This window comes from Frieseomelitta varia, unplaced genomic scaffold (assembly GCF_011392965.1).
Source record: "Frieseomelitta varia isolate USP_RPSP 00005682 unplaced genomic scaffold, Fvar_1.2 scaffold_54, whole genome shotgun sequence".
NCBI lineage: Eukaryota > Metazoa > Arthropoda > Insecta > Hymenoptera > Apidae > Frieseomelitta > Frieseomelitta varia.
Genome location: NW_025110301.1, coordinates 319,334 through 334,707, shown reverse-complemented (window position 1 = coordinate 334,707; position 15,374 = coordinate 319,334). Strand labels below are relative to the sequence as shown.

At 36.5% G+C, this 15,374-nt stretch overlaps 1 protein-coding gene across 6 annotated transcripts in view; it reads right to left on the bottom strand.

The window, feature by feature from the left end:
- LOC122533576 (synapse-associated protein 1) overlaps nucleotides 1–15,374 on the bottom strand; it is a 134,889-nt gene that overhangs the window by 18,309 nt on the left and 101,206 nt on the right. For 5 of the 6 annotated variants that reach the window (XM_043663431.1, XM_043663432.1, XM_043663436.1 and 2 more), the window contains 4 exons: nucleotides 10,811–10,948; nucleotides 7,767–7,906; nucleotides 5,489–5,622; nucleotides 329–499 (listed from right to left, as the gene is read on the bottom strand). In XM_043663431.1, the coding sequence (XP_043519366.1) occupies nucleotides 329–499; nucleotides 5,489–5,622; nucleotides 7,767–7,906; nucleotides 10,811–10,948 (583 nt within the window). The remainder of the gene's footprint in view (nucleotides 1–328; nucleotides 500–5,488; nucleotides 5,623–7,766; nucleotides 7,907–10,810; nucleotides 10,949–15,374) is intronic. The other variant, XM_043663435.1, reaches the window with a different exon arrangement.

Below are 15,374 nucleotides of genomic sequence, written 5' to 3'. Positions count from 1 at the left end.
AATAACAAAAGTCAATAAAATTATGTAATAATAAAAAGTCAGTAATAATAACAAAAGTCAATAAAATTATGTAATAATAAAGAGTCAGTAATAATAACAAAAGTCAATAAAATTATGTAATAATAAAAAGTCAATAAAATTAATCTTATTAATCTAGAAAATTCTGATCCTTCTATACAACCCCCGGGGGGAGAGTGAAAATACCATCGTCGATAGTCTCGGTATCGAACAAACGATACCAATTCAAGCAAAGTCGTGTTTCGCGTTTCTGTACGGCTAGTTGATTGAGTTGATGCCAGAGTTAACAACGACCAACGATCGGACTAACCTTTCGGTGGCTGCATCCCCAGCTTTTTCATGCCCTCGCGGACCTCTTGGAGGTCCGTGTCAGTGACCCTCATGCTATCGGACACGAATTCGTGGCCCGGTGAATCGGCGAACGTGTTGCTATTTTCGGCGGTCATGGTTCCGTTGCTTTCCTGGCCGGTGGTCACTTGAACTGTTCGCAAGACAACACTCACGGCTAAACTAGATGGGTCGGGGGTTAAGGAGGGGCGGGGGCGGGGGGCGGGCGGGGGTTGGTACTGCTTCTAACAGCCCCTAGAAGCTTCTAAAGGCTCTATCTCAGGCTAATGCGCCGTTAATCGCTAATTTTCTAACCGATCGGACTCGCTGATTCGTTGCATCGTGCTGCACGCGTGTCATTTATCGATTTTTTCACTGCTCAGTGAAAAGTTGCTCGGTTTTAGTTTGATCCAACTCTCTAGCTTCTGTCTCTCGAGAAACTGAAACGGGCGAGTCGGGAAGTTTGCCTGGCCGGCTTCAAACCTTGCCACGGTCTTTGAATTTTCACGCTGCGGTATCTGGCGGTTAGTTGCCCGAGAGTTTGCGGGGAAAGATAGCTTATTACGGTGTGTTATAAATGGTTTCGTATTTATAACGCTCGAAGTTATATAAAGTTCAAAACAGCATTCGAACAGAAGTATTCAGGTTTCATTCAAGTATAAAATTTCTACATTTTTGCAGCTGCGCGAAATTAGCCGGAACGCTGAGCGAGGGATTATTACGAATACGTTGGTAAATTGTTTGAACAACTTCGCGAACGAACTGTACACGAAACTCTGATTAATAAACGTACAAATACTACTTCTTGCAGCCATCGCGCGCGCGCGCAAAAGAATCCTTGAAATTAATAACCACAGTTTGTTAAACGAGTCCAATAACCGAGGTCCAATGACTTCTGACAGTTTACCCTCAGCAACTAGCAATTTCTTTAAATTTGAAAGACTTCTCGTTAATAAGAACGCGGAGAAGACCGCGGCAAAGTTGAAACGGCGGGTGGGTGGGCGGGTGGTTGGGAGGGGGAAGAAGAATTAAACAAGAAGCGAAGCTTCATAAACAGGGAATCTGCACAAATATCAAACTCAATCAAAGACAAAGAATCCTCGTTTAGGAGGGATCATCGAGTTTCAAGCGCAACGCGCCCGAACCAAGGCGCCCAGGGGCATTAACATCCTCCTCTCGCGGACTTTGAACAAACGGAAGTCATCGTCCTCGCCGCGGCGGAAGAACGGTCGGGAGGCCGGGATCGAATTCTCATTTCGCGAAAGAGAAGGAAAACGCGGGCATGTGGAAGGCGAGACGGGGTGAACGCACCCCTTTCCAGATAGCTTTCTAGAATTCTCATTCACGGGCGGCGAGGATCGTTTCCTCAGCATCAGGCAGTATTTCACCGAAATCGTTCGTCGTTCTCCTATTTCGTTTTCATCCGGGGAGGGGAGGGGGGGGGGGGGGCACGCGTTCATCTCCGGATGAAATTCCATTGTTTGTTCGAATTTCACCGCCTGATTCCGAGGTGAAATTTCGGAATCGCCTTTTTTCCTCTCTCTCTCTCTCTCTTTTTCACTTTTTATTTATTTATTTACTTTTTTTTTATCAACACGCTGACGAGTTCGATTTTTCGCGCGTTGATAGAGCACCGCCGGTTGATATTTTCGGTGGGAACATGGTCGTTTCACGGTGAATTAACTCGAATTAGTGCCACGTTGATGCCGCGAGATGGATGGCTAACGATATAGATATTTCATTGCGCGATTGTGGAACCTTTTATCGTTTAATTGACGATCTTCGACGCCACTGATTATTCACGTCCAATGTTTGCGGCGTATAATATGTATGTAATACGTATGTAAAACTTACGAGTCTCCGTAAATCTCCACGTACCAATATATTGTATCGAGACACTAAGGATTAGCTATAGAAGTAGAAAATAAGAAAGATTGTAAACCGGAAGCTATCCTAAGCCGCCTAGGCAAGAATTATATATAAATAAATATGTTGTATCGAATCGTATTCATTTTAAATTTAATTTTATATTTTCCAGATGTCAAGAGCACAAATGGAATATTTAACACGTTAGTTTCTTTCTCTACTAGATTCAGAATCATATCTCACTAAATTAATTTCCACTATTTTCTCATCATCCGGTGGCAAAGTGTTTAAATGAATCGAGTAAATTAAACTCGATCTGACGTGCAATAAAAAATTCCACAAGTATAATATAATAATACTTTACGGTCGAAATATCTCGCGAAAATTTTCATGATCCACACGTGAGAACGAAATTTCCTCGTAATTTTCCTCTTATGGGATCGATCAGCTCGCGACTCGTCGATGAACAGATAAGTACGTAGCAGATTTAGGCGGAACGTAATCTGATTAATGATTAACGATTATGATTGGGAGTAAGGCAAGTGATTAAAATTATTGTAAAAGTTATAATTAATTTAATCAGTAACGAACGAGGGAACAAGGCAAGCAATTAAAAGATTATAATCGTTAATTATAAACTGATCGCGATTTTCATCGTGATTGCATCGACGGTTCTATCAACAATACCGCGTATATTTTGCAGAAACTACATTGTTCCGCAATCCTGCAATTTCATCAATATTCGTTCGAAAATGTTCAAAGAAATTTTGAAATTCTCCATCACGATATCACATATACGTAGAATTATATTAAATTTTGACAAATTGTTGCAAAAATGTTGTAAATTTTACTCTAAATTGTTGCAAGACCGTGACGAAGATACGAAATTAATCACGGCACATCGTTGATCACGAATAAAAATATTACAGATTATAAAAATTATCGACCGATGATTTCGTATGACAAAATAATTAATATATAATTTATTATATTAGATATCATATTTTTATATTTATATTTATTTATATTAGATAAGTAATTTATCACAGAATTTAATCAGCTGATTTGTTTACAGCTTACTTTATGATTGATCGAGCAACGATCGCCGATCACCACGTCATCGTATTTAATAATTGATTACCGCCCAAGTCTGTACGACGCGTGAAACTTTCGGTAACGTGGCGTGCAGCAGCGACTCGATTTCCGAAACGCGTCACCGATCCGTAGGACGAGGAATGAACGATACACGCGACACCGTACGATCGTTCCCGATAATGTCGATCGTGGAGGATGTCATTTGCCGGGCGCGGTGGTTCGCCGCGAGACGTGTGTCGGACGAGCAGAAATCTTTCCGGAAATTGCCGTGCTGGTCTTGGAGCAACGTGGGGGGTGGGGCTTGCTGCTCATGTACCTAGGGTGAAGCGGCTCGAAATTGCAATGCAAACTATCATAAGAGCGGGAAGAAGATAAACGGACGTGCACACGCACACACGCACGCACGCGCGCGCACACCGACGAAATAAATGAAAAAAAAAAAAAAAGTGGTGTGCGCACGTTTCCATACGATGGATTAACGATCGACCCTTTCTTTTTTTTTTTTTTCTTTTTTTTTTTCATGTAAAGTAACGTCGATGGCTGGTATCTCGAACTGCAATACTTGCTCGTCTCTCTCTATCTCTTCACTTTCTTTTTTTTCATTTCGTCTCTTCTTTTTTTTTTGTGTGTGCAATTGTTTCGACGCGCGACTTTTACGCAATCGAACGAAGCTGTTAAATTGAAAAAGCGCGATTGCACGAGCTGTCGCACGAGCTTTTTAAAGTGTTTGTCGTTTAATCTGATTTGTATATATGAAAAGAAAGAGAGAGAGAGAGAGATTCGTATCGATCATTCGGGGATAAAAATTTGATTAGCTAATCCCAGCTGCGCGATATCTGTATCTCGTCTTCTCTTCGTGTTTGAAACGCGAATTTCGTTTTAACTTCGCTGGGCGAGATGGAGTTTCTTACCATTCAGCCGCGTTCGCCGAATGACGCAACGTTTCAACTATCTCTCCTCGATTTCCAGCGACGATTTTAGCTTGTTCGTCAACGTTAACGGGAAGCGATAATAATTGAGTTATCAGCCACCGTGTTTCGTTCTTTCTTTCTTTCTATCTTTTTTTTTTTTTTCCATCACCTGATCACCGAAAATATCTTCGTTGCGCGAACGAAATTACGTGGGAATGCGAACGTCGACCTCGAACAAACCTGATGAATTTCAAATTCGACTTACCTTTGGAATCGTCTGGTAAAATCGTCCGATCGTCTCAGGGGAATAGAAAAGAAAACTAACTACTAACTACTGGATGTGACCATTTAATGAAACTGATGATCGTTCGTTGAGAAAACGCAACGTAGATAATTTAGGTGATCGCGGGGTGAACGTGTGGACACGATGCACAGTCGTAACACACTTTTAATTGAAAGGGTCGAACGAAGGGGCACGATGATGATGACGATGATAATGTTACATGACAAAATCGCGTTTCTAACCCTTCAACGCACAAGTTTCTTCTCGATTAGTGGAAAATGAGATCTCAACGACAATTTAAAACACGGTTACAGCGAGTTCGCGTGATCCACTTGGTCTCGTTTTAATCCGCGAAATCTTTATTTTGACGATCGCGAGTTCGTTCTCTTTTTTTTTTTTTTTTTGAGAATGAAAAGACAGCGAGGATACTTTTCTTTCTTCATGAAAATTGGAAAAATTCAAACCGTCTGTAGAAACTTTATTAGATCCGCCATTATTTTAAAGATTGAAGTCTCCTCGTAAAACTAGTTGCACAGCTTTGTTTTCACTATTTCATTAAACATTGAACGTACGAAGAGTTTTGGAAAGAAATTTCAATCGTCAAGACTATGGACGGGGAAAAATTTTTCTTACAGTTGTTGTCGGAATTTTTCAATATTTTAAACAACAGAAGAGAAAAGTACGTAGAATTTTCAAAAAGAACGAGTGTCAAATTTTAAAGCTTCGCGCTCTAAAACGAGATCAAATGAATTTTTCGTTTTTCATTCTAAAGTTACACTTTAATTAAAATTTAAATTATCGACAATTTTTCACTGATTACGCTCTACTCGCTGTCACACGGCAGTATTGGATGACATTTGAGTTCACAAGAGTGAACAAACACGAGACAACCATCACCGAATCAGACGTGCGTTGAACGGCCGAAACGAATGACGTTATAAAAGAAACGACAACGTCGTGTAAGCAGTTTGAGGAACGTTGGGATTACCTTCAGCCTGTTCTACGGAACCAGCAGACGATTGGTTATTCTCAGCTTGGTTGGCGAGGGTGTTCAGCTCGTGACTTTGACGAAGAACGGAGACACGGTAGAAGTAGTTACGCCAGAAGATTTCTTCAGATATTCTGCAGGGCACAGAGTAAAAGTGTATTAATTTAAGGGCGTGAATTCGTCTCGAGTCTTGATACAGAGGAATCATCATTGGTTTCCGATTCGCCTATAATCGGACGCCACGTTGGAAATTGCCAATTAACGCCAGCCACCGCGGACTGATTTAATTTAGACTTGCGGGTAAATAAATCGATTCGTACGTAGAAACGTATGTGGGAATGTGTGTATCGGGCCATTACTACCCTTGGCAATTAGAGACTTCGCTTCCTGAACCATCATCCTCTGGGAATTTCCAGAGACGTTGGATTTGCGAGAGATGTGTACGAAGTTACAGGCTAGATTACGTTGGAATATTTTATAGTTGCAGTCAACGTGACGTAGTTCAGAGTTGTACGAGTGGCGAAGGTTTAATATCACGACCGAGCTCGTAGCTCGTGCGAATGTCGATCACTTAACGATTGAGCACACGTGGGAGAAACGTATGGTATATAATTGGATAGAAGAAGGTTATTTGGTTCACAAGTTCTCTCTAAAGACAGATAACTTATTCCGCGAGTTTATCGAAATGAAATGTTTTCGGAGTTGCAGTTGCTGTTTTTTTCTTTTTTTTTTTTTTGTCGAATCTTGAAGTAACCGGCCATAACTCTGTGTTAATTTCTTTTCTGTTGAACCAAGTTAGTTTGAATCTTCAATTCATTACGATAAGAATATCAATAGTAGGAAGATGATTCCACGGACGAAGAACCGATCTCCCTCTTGTGTTATTTACGAGAAAAGGAAATTTGGTAACAGGCCAAGTATAGATGAATCTGACGAATTCCCGATTGAATGCTTTTTAAAATAGGCGCCCGATAAACTGCTCTATATGCAGAAATAAATCAGAAAGTAGAACGTATCAAGTATTTGGTGATGATTTGCAAATGTGAATATAGTTATATTATAGTTTAATAATATAAAATATTATAATAATATTATAATAAAATATTAATAATTTATAATATATAATATATTATAATATATTAAAATATTATATTTAATATTATAATATATAATTTATAATTTACAATATTTTATAATAAAATATTATAAAATATAAAATATTAATATATATAATTATAATATTATAAAATATAAAATATAAAATATAATATTATAAAATATAAAATATAAAATATAAAATATTATATATATATAATTTATAATATTATAATATTTTATAATAAAATATTATAATAATATTTAATAATATAAAATATATAAAACATTAAAATATATTATAGTTTAATAATATAGTTCACTTTTTTTCATAAAACTAACTCATCTGAAGAAATGATTAAAAAAAGAAATATATATGTATATATATATTTGTAAATAATTTCCATCAATGCTATAAATCACAACAATCCTCTCCGTTTTTAGAAGTACTTAGTGGTTCATAATGCGTCATAATTTGTCCGCAAATTTGGATACCTCTAGACGAAAGTTAGAGAGGAGAATTCCTCTTGGGAGGATTTTGCAGGGATTCTCTCTTCGAGAATGCTTCTGATTCCTTTTGCTTGTGGAGATGAAGCACAGTTAAAGCAGAGTTAGAGGCAGAGAATTCGAGTTAATAAATTTCGCGAGGTAATTTGTATGCCGCGTTTGTTTGTAAAAAGCTAGTTTAATATTGTCGGAATATTATCCACACCCTCTTTAGAATTTCGTTTGTTGCTCGTTACCTGGTCATTTAACTCGAGTTAGAGCACGGTGTACGGTAATTATCATATTGCAAATGAAAGCTCAGAAGTGTGGACTTTATTCGATTACACGCGCGTTTCAACTGTTTATTCAATTGTTCATTTATTTATAAACATATATATGTACGTACAAAAGTTAATAGCAGAAACAACACAAGTGTATTTCTCTTTGTGTTGTCAATCAAACTTGCCTCGTATTCGGAAGTAAAAATTTATTAAAAAATAACGATTTCGACCGATTAATCAGATTGAATTTCAAAGTTGTGGAATGCCCTGTTAATTTCTCTCCCGCTAATCGATATTTATAATTTCGAACTCGCCAAGTCTCCACTCGTCGACTACCTAAAACTGTTGCTACCTATACGAATGAAATTTCGAAAGTTGGGAGTAGTTGAACGACATTTCGGCGGAAAATTACTTACACTTTCGGTACAAGCTGAAATCGCATATTCTCTAAGTTCGGATCGAGAGCAAGAGTGGCTTGGGCCATAGGCTGCACGGCTTCAAAGTTCCATGGGAAGTCGACTTCCTTCGGTGGTGATTTCAGGAAGTTACGCTGGTCCTGAAATCAACGTTCCCGTTTGTTTTCAAATTCCTTCGTCACTTTGTCACGCCCACGCGCCATTCAAATCGACGCCTCAAACAGCTCAGAAATGAAACAACCAAAAGGAACAATCTGCCAAGACATCGACATTTCAATTCTTCCTTTCGAGCGATTTAAACGATCAGAGTTTACTCTTTTAATATCGAGAAACTATGGAAAGGAAGTGTTCTCTTTTTACATATTTTCTGAATTCTAGAATCGCAAAAATATCTTTCTTATTTACTTATATCCTTTAATTTTGTGTCATGATATTTTAATACTCTTTCGTCGTTGTGTCTTCACCTAAATTCTACAATTTCATGAAATTATAGAAAATACTTTTCTTATCTTTTTTGTATGCTTTATGTCATATATTCTATATATGATATTTTAATACTCTTTCGTCGTTGTGTCTTCACCTAAATTCTACAACTTCATGAAATTATACGCTATGGAAGAAAATACGTTTCTTATCTTTTTGTATGTTTTCTATGTATGATATTTTAATACTTTCTTTCGTCTGAATTCCACAACTTTATAATAAAAGAAAACATGTCTTTTTCAGTTTTACGTTACATATTCTACGTACGATATTTTAATACCTCTTTCACCAGTAAGATTCTGTCTGAATTCTATCATTTCACGAAATTCAACGAAACTGAAGTATTTCTGGTATTATGATAAATACTTGCTTGGTCCTCAATGGGTTAGGTAAACGAACGTAGAGTTTAAAGACGACGAAAGCTATCTTCAGCTAAGTGCTCTGCTTAAAAGATATTTACGAGTTTTAGCATATACTTAACAGATCAACGAAAGAGATCCCTGCAGAGTTAACGAAATCGTTGTTCCAAAAAGTTCAATTAAAGAAGGATCGATTTAGTTTAATAGAACAGAGGAGAGGAGAACAGTTGCAACCTCAGTGATCGCTAATCGTGACATGAACGTAACTAACATTATAAAATACAATTAACATCTGATCTAATCTCTGTCTACAACGAGTGACTATGACTCACTGTTGCAACAAAGTATTTAGAATACTTTTAATTTAACATTGAAAAACTTTTAAAATAAACTATTACTGCGTGAAATTATCAGACTGCCAATTTTTTATATACAACTTCGTTCCTTTCTATTTTTTTTAGTTCGTGTAATATTAAAAGGCTACTTGAACATACCAAAACGTGCTAGAGGCTTTATTTTTTCGAAATTACAACGAGAGTTCGCAAAAATTATTTAATTGGAGCAATTAGAGCAACATGAATAATTTCATCGTCAGTTTCAATACTTTGATTCAATAATCTGAATGATTATATAAATCGTTATATATTTAATGATTTGCCTAATTGCAATGTTTAAATGATGCCACGCGATGCACCTAATCATAAACGTGGTCATTAATTTCAAACATATCACTCACGTCACTGTTGGAATCATTTATATCAATCGAAACGTTCGAACGTGCAAACTCTAATATTTCTAAAAATCGACTGACCAACATTATCGTTGATCGTAAATTTCTAATCGAAAAATTTTAATCCCTTATATTTCCTGTGGGAATGAGTAATTGTATCTGATAATGTCATCAAACTGACACGATGATTTCGATGATATACACGGGCGCGCGAGTTGTCACTCACAAGGTATTATTAATTCGCGAATCAAATTAAACATTTGCATAGCTATGACCATATGTGTACATCATCGCGTGATATCAATCGGCCCGTCTCGAAAACGCGTTGGATGCCAATCGAACTGAGGATTCGACTCTTCATCTATGTCTGCATCAATTCGTCAATCATACTTTTTTAAGAAAACGATGAAAACTCGTGTATTTTTGCGAAGAAAATTATTAGAAAAAAAAAACAAACAGAAATTATCGCGTAATCTCAACATTTTCATTACAAAGTTATATACGATTTCTTTTGCATTTCAAATTTCCTTTATATCAATTTGATTTCATAAGCAATTTGAAATTTGAAATATCTCCCGGCATTTTCATTGCAAATTTATTCTATTTCTTTTATGTTCTTTTATATCACATTTATTTTTTCTCTTATTGTCGAGGTAAACCGTGAAGATTGTATTAAAATATTAAATTTTGTAGATAGAAAATTCTTTTCCTTCTGTCTATTGTCAAGGCAATTGCACATTTTCACGCGTTTGCAGAAAATTCTTAAACTGCAAAATTGCACAAATATATAAAACATCCAAGCCATAATACATTCTACGAATATTTAGTAACGTAAATCAATTTTTCTATCGAAATTCTATCGTTCAATTCTATCTTTCCTTTCATAAGCAATTTGAAATTTGAAACATCTCTCGGCATTTTCATTGCAAAGTCACTCCATTTCTTTTATATCAAACTTATCAGTTTCCTCTCGCAAATCAGAAGTAGAGATTCGATGTGTACTGATGCATGCAAATGCATAATTTTTCCCAGCGGAAAACACCATGGTTGCGACCATCTTCAATCCTCTGAACGTCTCACGATCAGTGAAAAGAAAAAAAAAAAAAAAACAAGATTCCTTCACTAAGTAGAAAAAGGATAATGCATCACGACATATTGTGTCGGAGGATCACGTTTAAACGCGAACGGCGTTCCACAATCAGCTCTATATCTTGCGTGAATTCAGCACGAATCCTCTCCATAGAATTTCTGATCCAACGCGCGATATAATATCCACTCGAAACTCGCGGTGGGGAATAGGTCATTGTGCGCCAGGTGAATCCAATTGCGAGATACTCACCGGCTCAATCTGCTTCTGATTTTCGCCCGTGTGATTGGCTTTTCAGCCGTGTGCCACGTGTTTGTTGTACGCTCTAGAACAGAAGCGTGGCGCTCGGCCACGGCGAGCAAGCGTAAAGAAGGAATTTACTCACTATTGACAGAGACAAGCACTCTTCGCGCAGCACGTCCTCGTTCGGGGCACCGACCCACGGTGCCACTGCCTCACCCTTCTCCGCGCTCTTGCTGGCGATGAAAGCTTCCTGCTCTTTGTTTAGCTCGGCAACCAATCTCTGCAATTGCATTAAATCCGCGTTAGAGAGCAGCTGTCGCTACGTGAAACACAGCGGAGAGTCTGCGGTTTGTGTTGTATGAGTGTGTGTGTATTTGCTAGAGGCTACGCCACAAGATAGAGAGCAATTAACGGTGTCATCGATGGGTACCATGCCACGCTAGCGGTTAAAGCTATTTCCGACGCTATACGCGACAAGTTTCTCGCGGTGAAAAGCGGACAGAGAGGGAGAGAGAGAGAGAGGGTGAGTTCGTTCACCCCCCGTTGGTTAATTAGATCGTTCTTATCGTATTTTCGTCGATAACCGCCGCGACCCGCCGCTAAGATCTTATTGATCACGTCGCCAACCAGCCAGCCAGCCAACCGGCTGGATAATACGCTGAATTTAGAAGCAGGGAGCAGAAATAGCTACCGTCGATTCGATTAGAATGAAAGGGGAGATAATTAGCTCCGTTGTGCGGATCGTTATTTTCTGAATTTTCGGAACGTCTGGCTTGGACTTGGCGAAACTGGACGTGGACGATGGTTGAATAGAGGATGATAATTGGGTGTAAGTTGTAATTGAAATCTGGCACACCCTGTTTGGTATATTTAGCGAGAGGGCAAGTTCTGATTGGATTGGAAATTTTTGTAATATTGAGACTTGGAATGTTTCTTAGGATTTTTTATAAAGGGACAAGCTCCAGAGTTTATATTTTGTATTTAATTGTAATATAATTATATTGTTATAAGTTCCAGAGTTTATTTAATTGTAATACAATTATATTATAACGTCAGTTATAAGTTCCAGAGTTTATTTAATTGTAATACAATTATATTGTTATAACGTCAGTTATAAGTTCCAGAGTTTATATTTGTATTTAATTGTAATACAATTATATTGTTATAACGTCAGTTATAAGTTTCAGAGTTTATATTTGTATTTAATTGTAATACAATTATATTGTTATAACGTCAGTTATAAATTCCAGAGTTTATATTTGTATTTAATTGTAATAAAATTATATTGTTATAACGTAATAATAATACAGTATATTATTATTAATGTAAAATTTATAATTAATCGTAATATAGTAATATATTAATGTTATATTTGTATTAATTATAATATAATTATATTGTTATAACAATCATATTTGTTTTGTAATGTGGTTGTTCTTTCTCAGATTTGAAATATTTTGTAGTAAGTTGATAGAAACAATAAGTGCGAAAATTGGAGTAGAATAGGGACAAGAAACCCCATAGTAGAACACTATATTCCTACTTATTTTTGTTTCAACTATTACCTTATTAATGATTTTTGTCATAAAAGGTCCAAGATTTTTAGTAATTCATTCAGATTAATTCAAAATGTTTGCTGTATCAATAAAATTATATTTTATTTCTGCTTCTTTCATACCATGTCCTATTTCTATTTTCTGTTAATATATTTTATCATGAAAAGTCCAAGATTTTCAGTAGTAGATTTATTTCAGTATCTAGATTTATTCAAAACATTTGTTGTATCAGTAAAATTATATTTTATTCTTGCCTCTTTTATATCATGTTCTATTTCCATTTTCTGTTAATATATTTCATCATGAAAAGTCCAAGATTTTCAGTAGTACATTTAGATTTATTCAAAATGTTTGCTGTATCAATAAAATTATCTTTTATTTAAGTTCTTCTGTTATATTATTATCTAATATATTACTAATACTTTATTAGTATTTCTTATTAATTCTTTATTAATACCTTTTATCATAAAAAAAGTCCAAGATTTTGAATAGTATATCTAGATTTATTCTCTAGATTTGTTCGTCGTATCAATAAAATTTCTAATCACTTTAAAACAGTTTCTACTTTTGCTCCATTTCGTTTCATTCTGTATAATATACATGGTAATTTTACGCAGGATCGTAAATGCATCTAATGTCAAAGAGTCAACAAGCTAAATTTCCAACAAAGTCCAGCAAGAAAAAAAAAAAAGAAGAAAAATATTCTAATTTTATAGGAGTGTTTCTTCGAGAAGCCGGATTAATCACTTCATTAAGAGCTACTTATTCCCGGAATTACGGTCGAGAAGCTCCGCCGGTGTGAAAATTTTCAAGTGTGGTGGTTAAATAAATGAAGTTAAAAAAAAAAAAAAGAAAAAAAGGAACGAAACACAGCGTGCAAACAGAATGGGAGACAAGAGGTAAGCATGAAATTCGAAGCGACAGGAGGTACACAGTGAGACGAATGGGGAGGATTGTGCTAAGAACGAAGAAAAATGGACGAGACCCGGGATATAGAGCGACCGAAAAGGATTAGAGGCGAAATGTTAGAGCTAAATCTCTATCAGACTAGCTTCCTTATTATCGTTCTAGTATTTAGGTCAACGAAGTTCTTGACGATCTTCAATTCTCGACGAAACCCAATGCCAGCCCCGGGGAAAACGCGTGATATTACGCGGCAGATTTAAGGAAATCGACGTCGTTCGTCTGCTTCCGATGAAATTAGCCTCCTTCTATTATTGTACGATTGTCTCCGCTCGACAATCCACCGAGACAATCTCGCGCGAGGATTTCAATTTGGAACAAATAGTTAACTTGCTGGAGCTAAGTTGCGTTTCAAACGAACGAGACTTAGGATCTGCGATTTGCGATTTACGATTCTTAGATGGATTTTAATTGAAAGCGACTGGTAATCTAACGAAGTATCAAGTTCGGGCAGAAGAGGACAGAAGAGGAGTTAGAGATTGGCGAGACGGTCGATTTTCTCTGTTGGAATTTCTAAAATTTCCGCAGGAAGGATGACGAACGAAACGATTTCATTTTTCTCCATTAATATCGAGTATTACTTATGCAAGGGAAAATTAATATGTAATATAACTTTGCAGAATTTTATCAGATATGTTATCCTTCATATTTCATTCGAGAATATTAATATTTTTTCGTTCTGTTTGTTCGAAAGTTTTAATTATCGTCGAATCGAAGAAAGAAATAATTTAACTTTCTGAACATGACTGAAAAACCAATTGGAAAATCAGTGCATGCAAAGGAAATTAATACACCGAAAACTAACTTTTCGAAATTTTATAGTATATTTATTATAATACTTATATAATAATTTATTATAATATATAGTATTATATATAATATTTAGTATAATATTATATAGTATATTTAAAGTATATTATTCTTGATATTTCATTAAAATTTAATATTAGTTATCACTAGAATTCTTTTGTATTCCGTTTGTTCGAAAATTTTAATTATCGTCAAACCAGAGATTTACCCTTTTAAACACGATCGAAAAATCAATTAGAAAATCAGTGCATGTAAGGAGAATTAACACACCTATATAACTTTTCGAAATTTTATCAAGTACATTATCCTTGATATTTCATTAAAATTTTATTTAATATTAGTTATCACTAGACTTCTTCTTTTGTTCGAAAATTTTAATTATCGTCGAGCCAGAGATCTACCATTCCGAGCACGATCGAGAAACCAATTGGAAAAGCTACGTGAAGAACGCGTACAAACGAGATTCCGCTGCAAGACGAGATATCAGACGACAAGTACAAACGATTTTCAACTCTGACATCGTTATGCGAGGAAAAAAAAACTAAAGAGCCGCGGTGACCAGCGATCTCCGACTTTGCGAAAATCCAACTGGAGGGACCGCGGAGAATCTTAATGCATCCAAGATGGCGGCAGCCTGCGGCCAGGAATCGAAAAGTTCGAGCCCCCTTATTATCGCGTTCGAATTTGGGTCAACGAAGTTCTCCATCGAGGCATCGCCGTCGTGTTACCGACATTCTTCGTTAAACCACGACGAGTTCGCCGAGGGATCGATATTTTTGTTTCGAGCTTGAGGAGAAGTTAACCAACCACCGGTCTCTCGTCGTTGAACAAACGACTTTTGCCGCCGACAGAAATTACCACGAGGATCGAGCGCCACTGTTCTTTGTTTTTCTTTCTCCCCTAGCCTAGCAAACAGTAATCTCTGCTCGATTGTAATCTATTGCTCGTTAAGAGCACACCTGTGTAACGAGATCGTGCAAATTTCCTCGCCGATGCATTTGTCAGAGTGTGTCGGCCAGAGGTGAAAATGAAATATCGATAAATATGGAAGGCTCTCGATACTTTGTCACATCCGCGCTTTAATTTATTGCCAGATATTTTGAATATCCAGCTCTTTCGGAATTCGTTTAATGGAAATTAATGTATTTAGCACGTTGGAATTTTTTTTCCTACGTCAAACCTCGTGGAGATATAATATTTTTCGTATACAATATACGGGGAATTGTTTCATTGTGTAACGTAGATTGAATTTTATTCAATTTCTCTCGAATCTGATATTAGTCATTCTAAAAAAAAAAATCACCGATCGACGTACAAATACGAAACGAGTCCCGTTGAATAAGCGCGATCGCGGAACGGCGATAAAGAACGATTAAA